Source organism: Triticum urartu, chromosome 2A (assembly GCF_056163025.1).
Source record: "Triticum urartu cultivar PI428250 chromosome 2A, HENAU_Tu73, whole genome shotgun sequence".
NCBI classification, from domain to species: Eukaryota; Viridiplantae; Streptophyta; class Magnoliopsida; order Poales; family Poaceae; genus Triticum; species Triticum urartu.
Genome location: NC_141874.1, coordinates 710875428 through 710889730, shown reverse-complemented (window position 1 = coordinate 710889730; position 14303 = coordinate 710875428). Strand labels below are relative to the sequence as shown.

The window sequence follows — 14303 nt, the reverse complement described above, 5'->3', positions numbered from 1 at the left end:
AAGTTCAAATTCTGAACAAGAAATCAGTTTGAAAAAATTACTCCCATGTTGTAGCTTAGAAAAAAAGTTTCAACTCTTTCAAGCGGTGCTTCTGTTGGGCAAAGCAAGAGTTTATTGTAAGAAAAAAACAAAATAACTAGTTAATGCCTGCAGGAACTAAGGGGAAATATGTTACAGGACAAGGGCAACCATAAGTGGAAGATGAAGAGAAAGTCTCTTATAACCTTTATGTTTAAACATTTGCGAGCTTATTACTTGGGTGCAGAATGGGCTTATCAATTAGTTTATCTATCCATAAACACTAAGTGATGTGCTTAACATAAAGGTAACCGTAACAAATGAACTAAACAGCCAACTTGCAAAACACCTTTCACTTGCAAAAGCTATCAATCACTTAACCAACGCACACTTCACTGTACTTGCAATAAGTTATCAGTAGATTAGCATGATCAGCCCATGACTGTAACAGAGCAGGATTGTATACAACATTATTCCATCCTTTTGACTCTAAAAACATATTCCCTCCGTCCCAAAATAAATGTCACTCAAATGGATGTTGCTAGATGTAGTACTTCTTCACACTCGGCAATAGTGAGCCATGAACGGAGACCTAGCTGGGATTGTTATACAGTTTGAAACAACTCACAAGCAAAACCTTCTTTTATATGTATTGGTAACTTCAGCTCTCTCCAGAAAACAACATGCGAACCTAGCTCGTATAGCAAACGCCACAAACCTCACATTCTCTATGGTTTCTGTGCCCCTATCAACTCTGTGGTCCGACGCCAAATACATACCCTCGTACTGGCCACCAATCAAGGCATGCTCAAGCAGTCTGACTGCAATTGCCTCAAGCAGCCTGGCTGCAATTGCTCACAGGAAGTTCCTCTGCACAGCTCCAGATGAGAAACGGGACGACAATCCTTGTGCCGTGTTCTCTGGATCCAAAGCCACATTTTGCCGCCCAGCGGTCAAGTCTTTCTCACGGTCCCACGGCTTCCATGGGTGGTTCTCCTCCCATTCTTCCTTCCCTCGTTGTTGCTTCTGCTTTTTTTTCTCCTTTTTGCTCTCTCGGTGCTTCTGCACAAGAGATACCGACCGCTTGGAGGAGTTGTATTTATCCACAAGAGAAGCATTTGCGCTTTTGCCCTGCTCTTCATGTCCATCTGCAATTGCCTTTGCTTTGTTGTAGGCTTCTAAGTAGCTGCAAAAAACATCATTGACATTATCACCAGTAGTACATCATTGTTTTCATATATCAGCATGTCAAGTACTATGACGAACAAAAATGTCGCCAAAAACTGCTGGTATTTTGTTGTGCCAAGCCACTCTCTGTGACAGTACTCTGGTCATATTTGCTGGTATAGAACATGTTGCCTGATAGTGTATCATAGAGCGAAAACAACAGAGGCAGAATCATACTTCTGCTGTGCTTTCTGGGCTCTATCAAGTGGACTATCTGTCCATGCACTTGTGTCACCACGTCCTTCTTTGCCATTCATGCTAAATGCCGTAGTTGAATGCATTGGTACTCCAGCCTGTGGAATAATTGTATTATTAGATACAAACATGTACTCCCTCCGTCCGGAAATACTTGTCATCGAAATGGACAAAAGGGGATGTATCTAGACGTATTTTAGTTCTAGATACATCCCTTTTTATCCATTTTGATGACAAGTATTTTCGGACGGAGGGAGTAACAAGTACCGTTTCCCTCTTTAGGGCATAGGTAAACAGTGAATTAAGGAGATATATTATGATCATTTACTTTTCTTTCAGGTGGCAATGTAGTCATCCATTCGTCTCGTGTAGGTGGTGCCTCTGGCTGTTTCGGAACTGCCAAAAGTTCTTCATCGCCTTCAAGAGATATACCTAAGAACAAATAGCTATTAAGATACAGAAAATGTACTGTGCTCCCAAGCTCAAACGCACCTGCCATGAAAGGTAAAATCCGAAAAAAGTAAAACAAATTCAAAAAAGCTGAATTTTTTGGGCAACAAACATTGCTTAGTGTTCTACCTGCATGCAAATTTTTGGTGAAGGAATGACATCCAGGTGGTCTGGGCCTTCAGCCATGTTTGTTGTCTAGAAATTCAGGTTTTTTGGAAGAAAAAAAAAGGTATTTTTTCGGATTTTACTGTTTATCAGGGTGTGTAAGTGCTCAGGAGCCAAAAATCCATCTCTAAAAGATACCATATTGATATCATGTTCTATTCTTCACTTTTCACAATTATCTGCTGTACCATATTACATTAAATGTAATTACTACAAATAAATGCTGAGAAATACAAACACGCCTGAAAAGAATATCTATGGTAGGAAGGTTAAGCGCAAATCAAATCATTATGATAGGACCATATGGTCAATCAAACCCAGCTTTAAGAAACAATTTTCCTCCAGCCACCACACCACCACATGAAACCAAATCATTAACTGCAACTCTTATCATCTTTCCTACATTAGCACATTTATGAGTTTTCGCATTGTTGTGTTGTTAGTGGTACCTTGTAATCGTCTCCATTCTGCAGCCTCGCGCATTGCTTTAAGCTCAACCTACAAAAATACCAAAAAAGGATCAGGTTTCATGCAACTAAGAGTACTATTGTCTGTGGTCCTAACCACTAGAAAGGCGATCTTGACAAATCAATATGTAGCGTAAGTTACCTCAAATTGTTCCATCTCTTCTTTCTTTTGTATCTTCTCATCTATTGCGCCTCTCTGCGATCAATGATACGTAGTCAGCACAAAATATCAGTTGAGAAGGGGAAAGCAAGCTAAGTAATTCCTGACATCACATAGTGAGCTAGCATTAAAACAAATTAATTAGTGTAAAAACATATTGCTGGTTGTGGGCAACAAAATGCGATATGAGGTGTATTGTAAGTTCTAGAAGACTGAACTTCACTCATTCTGCAAGCATCGCTATTCTTACAGTGGTACCGACCAAAGTTAAATACTAAGAAAATCAGTACTTTCCCCCTTCAACCTACCTCAAACTTCCTGCATTGCTACAAACGGTACTGTCAGACCATTAGCAGGCCAAAATCAAGAAAAATCGTAATAAGTCCTTCCACCAAACTTAAAATGTGTGTTGTAGCAAAATAGTCAATAGTTGTAGGCGGAGTGATGCCCTATCCAAGAACAGAATGCAATTTGAGCATACAGCATCATACATCAATATTTTCTCCTTGGCAAATATATAATATTTTCTGTTGTTTGGAATCAGAAACTCATTTCAGACTATTTTATCTCAACACATCCAAACATTTAATTTATTATTTTTCATAAGAAAGCAAATGGATAGCTATTTTAAATAATTGTGACATTTGGCAAATCATATGATATTCAAGACATGTACCTTTTGAGGGTCTTGTAAGTCTTTAAAGGCATTGTTCAATTTCACAAAAGCCTCCTGTGCTGAAGGATGAGGGCACTTGTCCGGATGCACTAAAAGAGATAGCTTCCAATACCTATAATACAAGATAAGAATGATTGATCAGGCTGACAAATAACAAGGCAAAACAGAGAGAGTAGATCAATCAATAAGCTTGCTCAATACAGGAGACAAGATGCACACCAACTTCAGGGTAAGTGATTCTCGATATGAAAGATCATCAATTGGCAGCTCAACTTCAGGCATTTTAAACAGGTGCTCACCGACTTCAGTGAAGTATCAAATGCACAGTAACTTCAGGGCAAAGTACCAAACATCTTGACAGATGATAACCGTAGGAAGACACCATTCAAATTTTGAAACTTGGATATTCGAAATAAGGACCAAAGAACAAGTTGAACAAGTATTGGCACATAGCCAGGGAAGTTGGGGGTATGGCCTATTTTGGCATCCAATTGTGTCTGCCAGAAGTTTATTTTGTGAAACATCATAAGAGTTTTCTTCAATAGTAATCAACCTAAGCATGTACTGCTCGGTTGGATTCTGTTTGCTGTTTGCATACTCGCAAAACAAAGGGCAATGCATTGAACTTATGAACCCAACAGATCTCCATAGGATTATAACAATGTACCATGGACAATTATCCTCAAGAGGTATTGGATGTGAGTAGTAAATTATTGGGAACTAGAGCTCCATAGACGTTTTCATTTGTTTTGCTTAGCACATTCTTAACTCTATGATGATATGGGCTCATTTCATGACAGAGATGAATCAGAGATGTGAAAAAATTACAAGAGACAGTAGAACATTAAACTTGTTATATTTGCCATCATATAATATCCTGCACATTTTCATTATTCTCAACAGAAGGTGAGATCTGCGTCATTTGCAACTATTGTGAAAAAACTTAATTAATTTCTGCTGCCTATCTACATACAGGTATATCATACTCCCTCCGTCCCAAAATAAGTGTCTTAACCTTAGTACAACTTTATACTAAAGTTAGTACAAAGTTGAGACACTTATTTTGGGACGGAGGGAGTATATTAATATGTATAATAAGCATGGAATGTACACAAATAACGACCTTTTCTTGATGTTATCAGACGACATCTTCCAATTTATGCCCAGAACATCATAGAGTGCATCTGCATCAGCGCCCAATATTCGAGTAACCTACACCCAATTCCATGAAAATTAAGATTAAAAGTTAATGGTGCACGACAAATGAGAACAGGTATGTGATAGGAAAGACTCAAGTATATGTCCTGAAAAAAAATCATTTTCAATCCACTGAAGTTTATCAAAAGCCAGCTAAACATTCAGAATCTTAGCTATAATAGAAGCCTATGATTAGGTCTCCAAACAAACTATCCTAGAACAGCAAATTGGGGTCCCGATTACAATTAAAGATATGTTCATGAACATTCCTGTTAGTGTCACAGACAAATAACCTCGCATAATGTTCAGTAGAAGATTTTGCAAATACCAATCACATGCCAGGTAAGCACAGGAAATATAGATGATTCACGCTAATTGGCTCTATAGATTATATGAATGCTGCCAGCAGCAAACTGAATAAACAAAAAGCATGGCAAGCAATTGGTAAGAGTGTAAACTACACCCAAGGTGCTGCGGTAAGACATAGTGAAGACATAGCAAGAAATGGCCTAACAAGTATACTGATGGTGCACATATTTCTGACAAATGGGCCATACAGCAAATTTATGATGTCTGCTAAAAGACCAAGGTCTGGCATGAAGAGAGGACCTAAGGCAATTATTGAAGCTGAATAGAAATAATCAACTACAAGAATCAGGAAATAGTGTAGACCACACAATAACTGGAGAATGCTGCATTGACACATGCTGGAGGGACTTCAAAGTTACATTTTTGTACTGAAAAACATTGGATGAAATTTTGCGAAAATGAAAATGTCGCTGAAAGTGTACCTCTTCGAATCGCTCGGCTTCATTTGCAGATGCAGCTTCAGCAACCATGGCTGGTGGTGGAGGACCTATAAGAAATCCATCATCAGCTTCCAATTCAGCATCCCTGGAGATAGAGAAAACATAGTTACTATTTAAGAACATAAAACAGTGCTGAATGAGTTACTCATTAAGCAAAGCAACGCTTAAGGGCCTGTGTAGTCAGCTGTTGACTAAGTAACAAATCACAAGGTCATAAAACAATATCTTACCGGCACCTAAGAGCCTCTGTCATTTCGGCTGCTGCAGCTAGTAATTCACGTGATGGCATTGCAGGACCAATTACCCTGCATGCAACAAAACCTTGTTGGACTATAATTGAATAATGGTAATAAACTAGCATCCTAATGCGTTGAAAATAACATGTGACTAGGAAATAAGTAATTTATAAGAGCAATCCTCTCCATTAAGCACCTAGTGCATGCCTAATCTAGAAAGCACGAATTCCCGGATAGCAACACGTTTTGTGCAAGAGAAATGGCAACAATTACAAAAGAACAAGAAAGAGGATCCTGAATCCCTTGTATGCCGGCATATACAGAACAGACGTCAATAGCCAGTATGCGGAGGTAGACATGCGTTATAAAACAAACCTCACAGTGCCCTTTGCTAGTGCCACTAGGGTACAAACGAGAACCTGACATTACATTACGGACAATTTACCCAAACTAGTTCAGGATAGACCAAACCTGGCAAATTTATCAAGTCTAGCTAAAAGAACAAATACTTTCTAGCAGAGTAATCATGACAAAAGAAGTCAGCTATAACCAGGAACAATATTTTCTAACAGAGCAATTCTGGCACATAGGCATTACCTCTTTATAGGGGTGTCCTCTTCCCTGTCAACTTTTCCTCCATCTTCAGGAGGGATGTCATCTTTATTTTGTACGTCAAAGTTAGGCAACGGTACTTGTTGTCTATTTTGTGCCACAGTTTCATTTGGATCATTTCCATGTTTGGCACTTGCTTCTAATACTGGTCCAACAACATCAAGGGTAGGAACACCTTTTGCTGAAAGCAAGTAAGCTCCATTTGCACTTTCTTTCAATTTCAGGGATCTGAAAAGTTTCTTCAAACGCTTCACCAATGGCTTGTCAGAAATTCCGGAAATATCAATGCCTTCACCACTATCTATCATTTGGAGAAGCTGCATGTTAACAAAAGTCACAAGTAACTTATTGTTCCAAATCAGAGCCAATAGTACAAAAAGGCAAAACTAATGGAAGTAAGGCAAAAACTTCTATCCAGTGGAACTGGTGACGACAGAGGCAAGTAGCAAAGGCAACAGCTGAGTAAAATCCAAAAGTCCAAGTTGATAGAAGAGGAGTGGTCGTGAACAGCAGAAAATGTGCATGTAATAACTAATAAGTGAGCTCATACCATTGAAAATGCTTTCTACTGTTATTTTTTGCTGTGAAATTGTGACTGTAGAAGTGCCTACTAGCTGGTTTAACTAGTGATGGACTTGGTCAACTAGTCGATTAGTCCACAAATCACCTAAACTGTTGGGTAGCGACTTGACTTAAAATTTGACTGAGTGCAGAAGTTTGACATCCTGTGAAAAATATAGGCATGTCATCATTCAAATGATGCACATTACATATACTAATTGGTTGACACTGTAATATCCTGAAATACATTATCTTTTACAATTTTAAGATACTAGGACATTTCACCTTTAAACATCACCATAATTAGAACACAACTACAATTTACCCACTTCAGCTGTAATGGCTACAGTTTTCACGTCAGATAGGCAACTGTGTCGTGCAAACTAACCGAATTAATCTTTTCTCACGATACAATTGTGCAGGTCCAGAGTCAGGCAACATATAATAGAGAAAATTCTTGTTGGAGAACTCGAATCGAATTACTGAATGCCATACCTGACGAAGCTCGCTGGTGATGGCAGGGAATTCACTGAGAATGCCACGGACGATTTCCTGCGCCTCCTCCATCCATCCTGAATCATCTGAGCCTGATCCCGACAGGTCGCTGCCATCGCTGCTGTGACGGGCACGCTCATCCCGGCGCCTCTGCCGGTGACGATGTCTATCATCGTCCCGGGAACTGCGTGAGCGGCCGCTGCTCTTATGGTGATGGCGGCGGCGACGAGAAGAGGACGACTTTTCAGGTTTGCTGTTACTGCGACTCCGGGGCCCAGGGCTGCGGCTAGGAGAGGAGTCCGGCGAAGGGGAAGAATCAGAGTCCGAAGAGGGTGTGGCATTGCGCGATCTCTTGCTGCTGCGGCCGCGTCGTCGGCGCTTCGCTTCCTTCTCCCTGTCACCCTTTCCCATCTTTGAGTTTGTGTCCTGGGACAAGGAGAGATCGGTTTTGAGAGAATAGCTAAAATACCACCGGTCAAAACCAAAAGTTCGAAAATGCCATTAGGCTCCGTTTGGATGTTGGACATTACAAATTTGATAGGTTATTATACATGTAGACACTAAAAATAGCATTTAGAAACTAGGTGTACATATAAAACACTGCAAGTAGCATTCAGAAAAAAAAAGTGAACATATGATGGTGCTGTTACGAACTGTGAAAAATCTAGCTGACACGAACTGCTATGACAGGGAAACATTTTAGCTGAAGGATTCCAGATCGTGGACACCAGCGCACATACACAGGGAGAGCAGGGAACGGCAAACGCGCTCAGAGACAGGGAGCAGGCGGACATGGAGACTGAGGGGGCATGAATGGCATATGGGCCGCGGGATCGTGCTCGTGGCCGCCCGCGCAGCCGCTGAGGGCACCAGCCGGAGGGGGCCAGGCGGAGAGGAAAGGGGTGGGGGACGCACGGGGAAGGGATGGGCTGCGGCGGAGAGGTAGATGGCCGGAGACATGAGAGAAGGAGGATATAGGAATCACCTGCGCCGCCGCGAGCTCCGCTTGGCGCCGCTCCTCTCGGAGCACAAAGAAAATTGGGGCAGGGAGGGTTCTGGCCGAGCTAGCTCACCTTGAGGAAGAGAAGGAGCAGCCGTCGGTAGGCCGGGGTCGAGGGTGTCGCGGAGGAGCTCGGCAGGTCGTGGTCGGTCGCGGGGCGGTCAGGCGACGGCGTCGTCGCCGGCGGCCGCTAGGGTTCGAGGGGAATGGGGAAAAGTCTGGGAGAGATAAGCGCTACAGGGAGGGGAGGGAGGAGGGAGAAGCGGTACGCCCTGGCCTGGGTAGAAAAATAAAAAAATGAAGCTGGGCCATCGGATGAAAGATCGATGGCACAGAATAAAAAAAGATGGCGATGACATGTGGTTATTCCCGTTTGGCACAAGACAATAGAAAAAAGATGGGAAACTCTAGCCTTCAGCCGGTGGATCACTCGCGAGAATCCGCCGTCTCATATGTGCGACGTGTGTCCTACTGGAGGGCCACTTAGCACTGTCTCTGCAACGATTGGTTTTCTTTTTTTCCTCTTCGATATGTCGCTCATGAATGGATAAGGAGCAAGCCAGTCATGGGAATCTATGTTGTCGACATGGGAACCGATCTCGTTAGAGCATGGTCCAGCGCGAGCACCGCCGCGGTTGGCTGCCTCCGCCATGAACGCCGGTGTGCCCGAGCTCGACATGGCCGTCGCCGACCTCCTCATCGGATCTGGCCGCCCAAGTTCCTGCGGCAACGCCTGACCGCCCAAGTTCCTGCAGCAACACCCTTCTCACCGGATCTGGCCACCGAAGATCCTGTAGGTTATACCAATGCCCACAAAGTCAATCGACACGGCGTGCAAGCTCTTGTGACAGAGTGGACAAAGGCGACGAGGCATTGGAGGCGGTTTTGTTTTTGCAGCAAAGGGCATGTTGCAAAAGGGCCCTGTTTCATAAAAAATCATTGAATTATTTTTCCTGCAACAAGGCCATTGTTGCGATAAATTTCTGCAACAAGAGCTTTGTTGCGGGAATTTTCTGCAACAAGTCCTCTGTTGCGGGAATTTCTTGCAACAAGACCTTTGTTGCCGAAATAACACAACATCACTCTTGTTGTAAAATGGTGGTTGCTCACGTGGACACATCGAACGATTATTAGGGTGTACATCCAATGGTCGACGAGGCGGCGGGTATTTTTTCATTATCCGACGATGGATATGTAGCACTGCCCATAATAGATAGTGATGAACGTGAAAGATCCATGGTATAATAATAGGAAAACATTTTAATTCATCCGCATCTGCGCGTCACGCGTCTATGGCTCACCCACGTTAATGCATCTCACGCTTGGTCAACTACCCGTCCTAGCCTCACATCGCGTAACTCTTTGCTTTTCTGGAAACCGCTTTAACCGCATCCTTTTTTCCTTGGATCTATCTAGAACACATCTAAATATGACATAGTTATGTCACATTTAAATTGATGTCCACTCTGTTTGTGGTCTATTTTTGTGTCCTACTTTTTTTTTGTTTCTTGTTGCTGCATTATATGTTTGTAGAAACTTAGATGTGACATCCTTAAAAAAACATCTAGATATGAATTAGACAAATTGTTCTTCCTTATCCTCTCACGCACGACCCTGATGAAACTCGTCGGAATTTCTTTCTCCACCACATCCGGTGAGAGGCACTGGAGGCTCGCGGCAGCCCCTCTCCAATTGCAGCCACCACGCCGCCGACGCTCGCAGCACGCCTCATCTCTACTTTGCAGCACCATACAAGCAACACCACTCACCCTCACAGGAGTGGTGCTCCGGTTTCCAACCATGGCGGTCTTTGCAGCAGACAACAGTGCCACCCATACCTGGCCAAACGGGCCGGCACGGCACGGCCCGCCGTAAACATGCCTGGCACAGCACGGCCCGTCTCGGCACGAATAATAACCAGTCCGTGTCGTGCCGGCCCACGGGCAGGAGCTAGCAGCCTAGGCACGGCACGTAGGCTACGTGGGCCGGCACGAGGCACGCCGGCCCGTTGGAGGTCGCTGGCCTGTTTGGCATGATTTTTTTCTTTTTCTTTGTAATACCTCTGAAAACAGCAAAAAAAGGCCAAAAAATGTAGAAAATTGCAAAATTTGGTAGACTATTATGTGAGATAAATCTAGAATTTTATTAGAACATATACATCATTAAAACTCCCATATGAAAGAATAAAAGAATACAAGACATACATTATAATTACAAAAGGATAGAAAAATACAAAGACTACACTATAACACTACTACTACTTAGATTCAAGCACTAATAAAATACGCATGCACTATGAAAATATTAAACATATTAAGGTATTAGGTATTTATATAGGACATATATATTTATATTTAAAAAAACATAAACGGGCCATGCCGTGCCGGCCCGCGTGCCTAGCCTCCAGGCCCAGGCACGGCCCATGGCGTGCCGCGTGCCGGGCCTGGCCCGTTTAGCCCGGGCCGTGCCGTGCCTGGATCGTGTTGGGCTTGCGTGCTACCGGGCCGACCCAGTTAGCACGGCCTGTTTGGCCAGCTGTAGTGCCACCGCTGTGGACGGCTAACCCCTATACAACATTCCCGTGCAAGCCTCCAATGGTGCAGTATATTGCAATGGAGCGTCGTCGGGGTCGTTGAAGCTTTCGATGTGGTTGCAATGGAGCGCCGCCGGAGCTGCAATGGAGCACCACGAGGGTCGCCTGGGTTGCAATTGGGCACCGCCGAAGCTGCAATGGAGTTCGTGGGGTGTCGTCGGTGCTGCAATGAAGCACCGCCGAGGCCGCCGGTGCTGCGCTGAAGTGCCCGCTGAGGTCACCGGAGCTGCAACGGAGTGTCGCCGGGGTTGCCGGGGCTGCAATGGAGCACAACTAGGGCTGCAATGGAGCTTCGTTGGGCTGTCATTGGTGCCGTGTTGAAGCTTTTTGCCGCGCTCGGTGTCGCCATGGAGCACGGCACCCGGTTGCTTGGTGCTGCGATGCGACGGTCACCGGTGGCTCTTGGAGTTGCGGCGCTCGACGGTGGCACCGGTGCTGCGAGGTCTCCGGCAGGTGCCACGGTGGGTGCATCAGTTCTCTGCGTCATCGTCGTTTTCGTTACAGAGGAGATGCAGTGTGGATGAGAGACGAGAGGAGAACATACAACGGGATGTGTTGCTGCGATCGATGGGCACCAGCGCCAGATTGGACGGCTAATCAGGGAAATCATGCACCTGATTCCTAGCAGCCGCCATAATAATATCAAGAACATTGCTATGCACACGGCGCTTTTTCTCATGATCCATGAACGATGTTTCAGTGAAACATCCAGCCATCCAAACATAGTATATAATGCAACACATCCATCTGATTACCAATCATGTACAAATCGTGCATGGAGTGTCGGTTGTGTAGTAGTTTCGTAGTATCAATGGAAGATGGCGCGACGAAGTGTGTGTTTTCTTCCTTTCCTTTTTACAGAAAAAAACTTGTATTACTCAAAGTTGTTACAATCATTCTCGCATATGTGTGCAACACCTGTCGGCCCATTGCCAAGCCATACAACAGTTTGACTAAACGATATACTATAACTAGCCATAAAATGGCTTACAGAATTCTGAGCACGTCGAACATGAGTAATACAAGCTTCTCTTTCTAACCGCTTCAATTTGATCTCTCGAACTAAGAAGACATATCTTGATCTATCATGTTTCTCAATTTTCACCATATTTATGGCTTCCTTACAATCAGATTCCACATGAAGCGAAAGATTTCTCCATTGAGCAATTGTGCAACACCTCGTCCTTGAGCAACCCCTCAATGGCCGCTGAGGGAGTCCTGGATTAGAGGGTGTTCGGATAACCGAACAATACCTTCAAGCCGGACTCCTGGACTATGAAGATACAAGATTGAAGACTCCGTTCCGTGTCCGGAAGGGATTTTCCTTGGCGTGGAAGGCAAGCTTGGCGATACGGATGTTCAGATCTCCTACCATTGTAACCGACTCTATGTAACCCTAACCCTATCCGGTGTGTATATAAACAGGAGGGTTTTAGTCCGTAGGACAACATACACATCAAAAATCATACCATACGCTAGCTTCTAGGGTTTAGCCTCCCTGATCTCGTGGTAGATCAACTTTTGTAATACCCATACCATCAATATTGATCAAGCAGGACGTAGGGTTTTACCTCCATCGAGAGGGCCCGAACCTGGGTAAAACTTCGTGTCCCCTGCCTCCTGTTACCATCCGGCCTAGACGCACAGTTTGGGACCCCCTACCCGAGATCCGCCGGTTTTGACACCAACATTGGTGCTTTCATTGAGAGTTCCTCTGTGCCGTCGCCGTCAGGCCCGATGGCTCCTACGATCATCAATAGCAATGCGGTCCAGGATAAGACCTTCCTCCCCGGACAGATCTTCGTCTTTGGCGGCTTTGCACTGCAGGCCGATTCACTTGGCCATCTAGAGCAGATCGAAAACTACGCCCCTGGCCGTCAGGTCAGATTCGGAAGTTTAAACTACACGGCCGATATCCGCGGGGACTTGATCTTCAACGGATTCGAACCACTGCCGAGCGCGCCGCACTATCACGACGAGCATGATCTAGCTCTGCCACCGAACAGTGCCCTGGAGGCCACACCTGCATCGGCTCCGGCCCCTGGTTCGGAGCCGACCGCGCCGATCGAGGACGGGCGGTTGGACGCCTCCTCGGGGGATGCGATCCCAACGGCGGTTGAGCCGAACACCAGCCCCGTACTCTGCAAGACTCGTGACTCCATGGAGCCGGATTCTTCTCCGGACTCCGAACCCTCCGCGCCCCTACCGAGCGAATCCGATTGGGCGCCGATCATGGAGTTCACGGCCGCGGACGTCTTTCAGCACTCGCCTTTCAGCGATATCCTGAAGTCACTAAAATCTCTCTCTTTATCAGGAGAACCCTGCTCGAACTATGGTCAGCAAGGTTGGGATTCGGACGATGAAGAAATTCAAAACCCACCCACCACCCACTTGGTAGCCACTGTCGACGATTTAACCGACATGCTCGACTTCAACTCCGACGACATCGACGGTATGGACGCCGATGAAGGAGACGATGAAGAATCAGCGCCTATCGAGCCCTGGAACGCCACCTCGTCATATGACGTATACATGATGGACGCACCCAAAGATGACAGCGAGGAACGGAAGGACGCACTGAAGGATTGTTCCCTCGAAAAGCAGTCAAAGCGGCGACGCAAGCGCCGCCCCAAATCCCGCCTCGGCGTGTCAAAACCGGCGGATCTCGGGTAGGGGGTCCCGAACTGTGCGTCTAGGCCGGATGGTAACAGGAGGCAGGGGACACGAAGTTTTACCCAGGTTCGGGCCCTCTCGATGGAGGTAAAACCCTACGTCCTGCTTGATCAATATTGATGGTATGGGTATTACAAAAGTTGATCTACCACGAGATCAGGGAGGCTAAACCCTAGAAGCTAGCGTATGGTATGATTTTTGATGTGTATGTTGTCCTACGGACTAAAACCCTCCTGTTTATATACACACCGGATAGGGTTAGGGTTACATAGAGTCGGTTACAATGGTAAGATATCTGAACATCCGTATCGCCAAGCTTGCCTTCCACGCCAAGTAAAGTCCCTTCCGGACACGGGACAAAGTCTTCAATCTTGTATCTTCATAATCCAGGAGTCCGGCTTGAAGGTATAGTTCGGCTATCCGAACACCCCCTAATCCAGGACTCCCTCAGTAGCCCCTGAACCGGGCTTCAATGACGACGAGTCCGGCGCGCAAATTGTCTTCGGCATTGTAAGGCGGGTTCCTCCTCCAAATACTTCATAGAAGATCTTGAACACAAAGATAGTGTCCGGCTCTGCAAAATAAGTTTTCACATATTGCCATAGAGAGAATAATAATATTAACACAAATCTAATCTGCTGACGTATTCCGTGGTGCGACACGCCACGGCCAAGCCTTTATCCCAATCGTTTCATTATCCCACCTTAGCGCGTTATGCGAGGCGGTTTCCTTGGCACGTCTTGTCAAAGCAGAGATCGTGTCCCCTCAT

General features: G+C 45.1%; 1 protein-coding gene across 1 annotated transcript; it reads right to left on the bottom strand.

Moving 5' to 3' along the window:
* Positions 1–374: 374 nt before the first annotated feature.
* LOC125543390 (DNAJ heat shock N-terminal domain-containing protein) lies at positions 375–8534 on the bottom strand. The gene is made up of 12 exons (XM_048706714.2): positions 8342–8534; positions 7269–7694; positions 6198–6529; positions 5595–5669; positions 5347–5449; positions 4482–4570; positions 3359–3470; positions 2665–2718; positions 2505–2553; positions 1769–1872; positions 1423–1538; positions 375–1204 (listed from the first exon to the last, which is right to left on the bottom strand). The coding sequence occupies exons 2-12, from the start codon at positions 7677–7679 to the stop codon at positions 874–876; spliced, it is 1776 nt and encodes a 591-aa protein (XP_048562671.1). The 5' UTR covers positions 7680–7694; positions 8342–8534; the 3' UTR covers positions 375–873.
* Between the last annotated feature and the right edge of the window lie 5769 nt (positions 8535–14303).

Coding starts and splice junctions, on each gene's coding strand:
- LOC125543390 (XM_048706714.2), bottom strand. CDS start 7,679: ATGGGAAAGGGTGACAGGGAGAAGGAAGCGAAGCGCCGACGACGCGGC. Junction 4,571..5,346: donor AAGCCGAGCGATTCGAAGAG/GTACACTTTCAG, acceptor AATTGGGTGTAG/GTTACTCGAATATTGGGCGC. Junction 1,539..1,768: donor CATTGCCACCTGAAAGAAAA/GTAAATGATCAT, acceptor ATTATTCCACAG/GCTGGAGTACCAATGCATTC.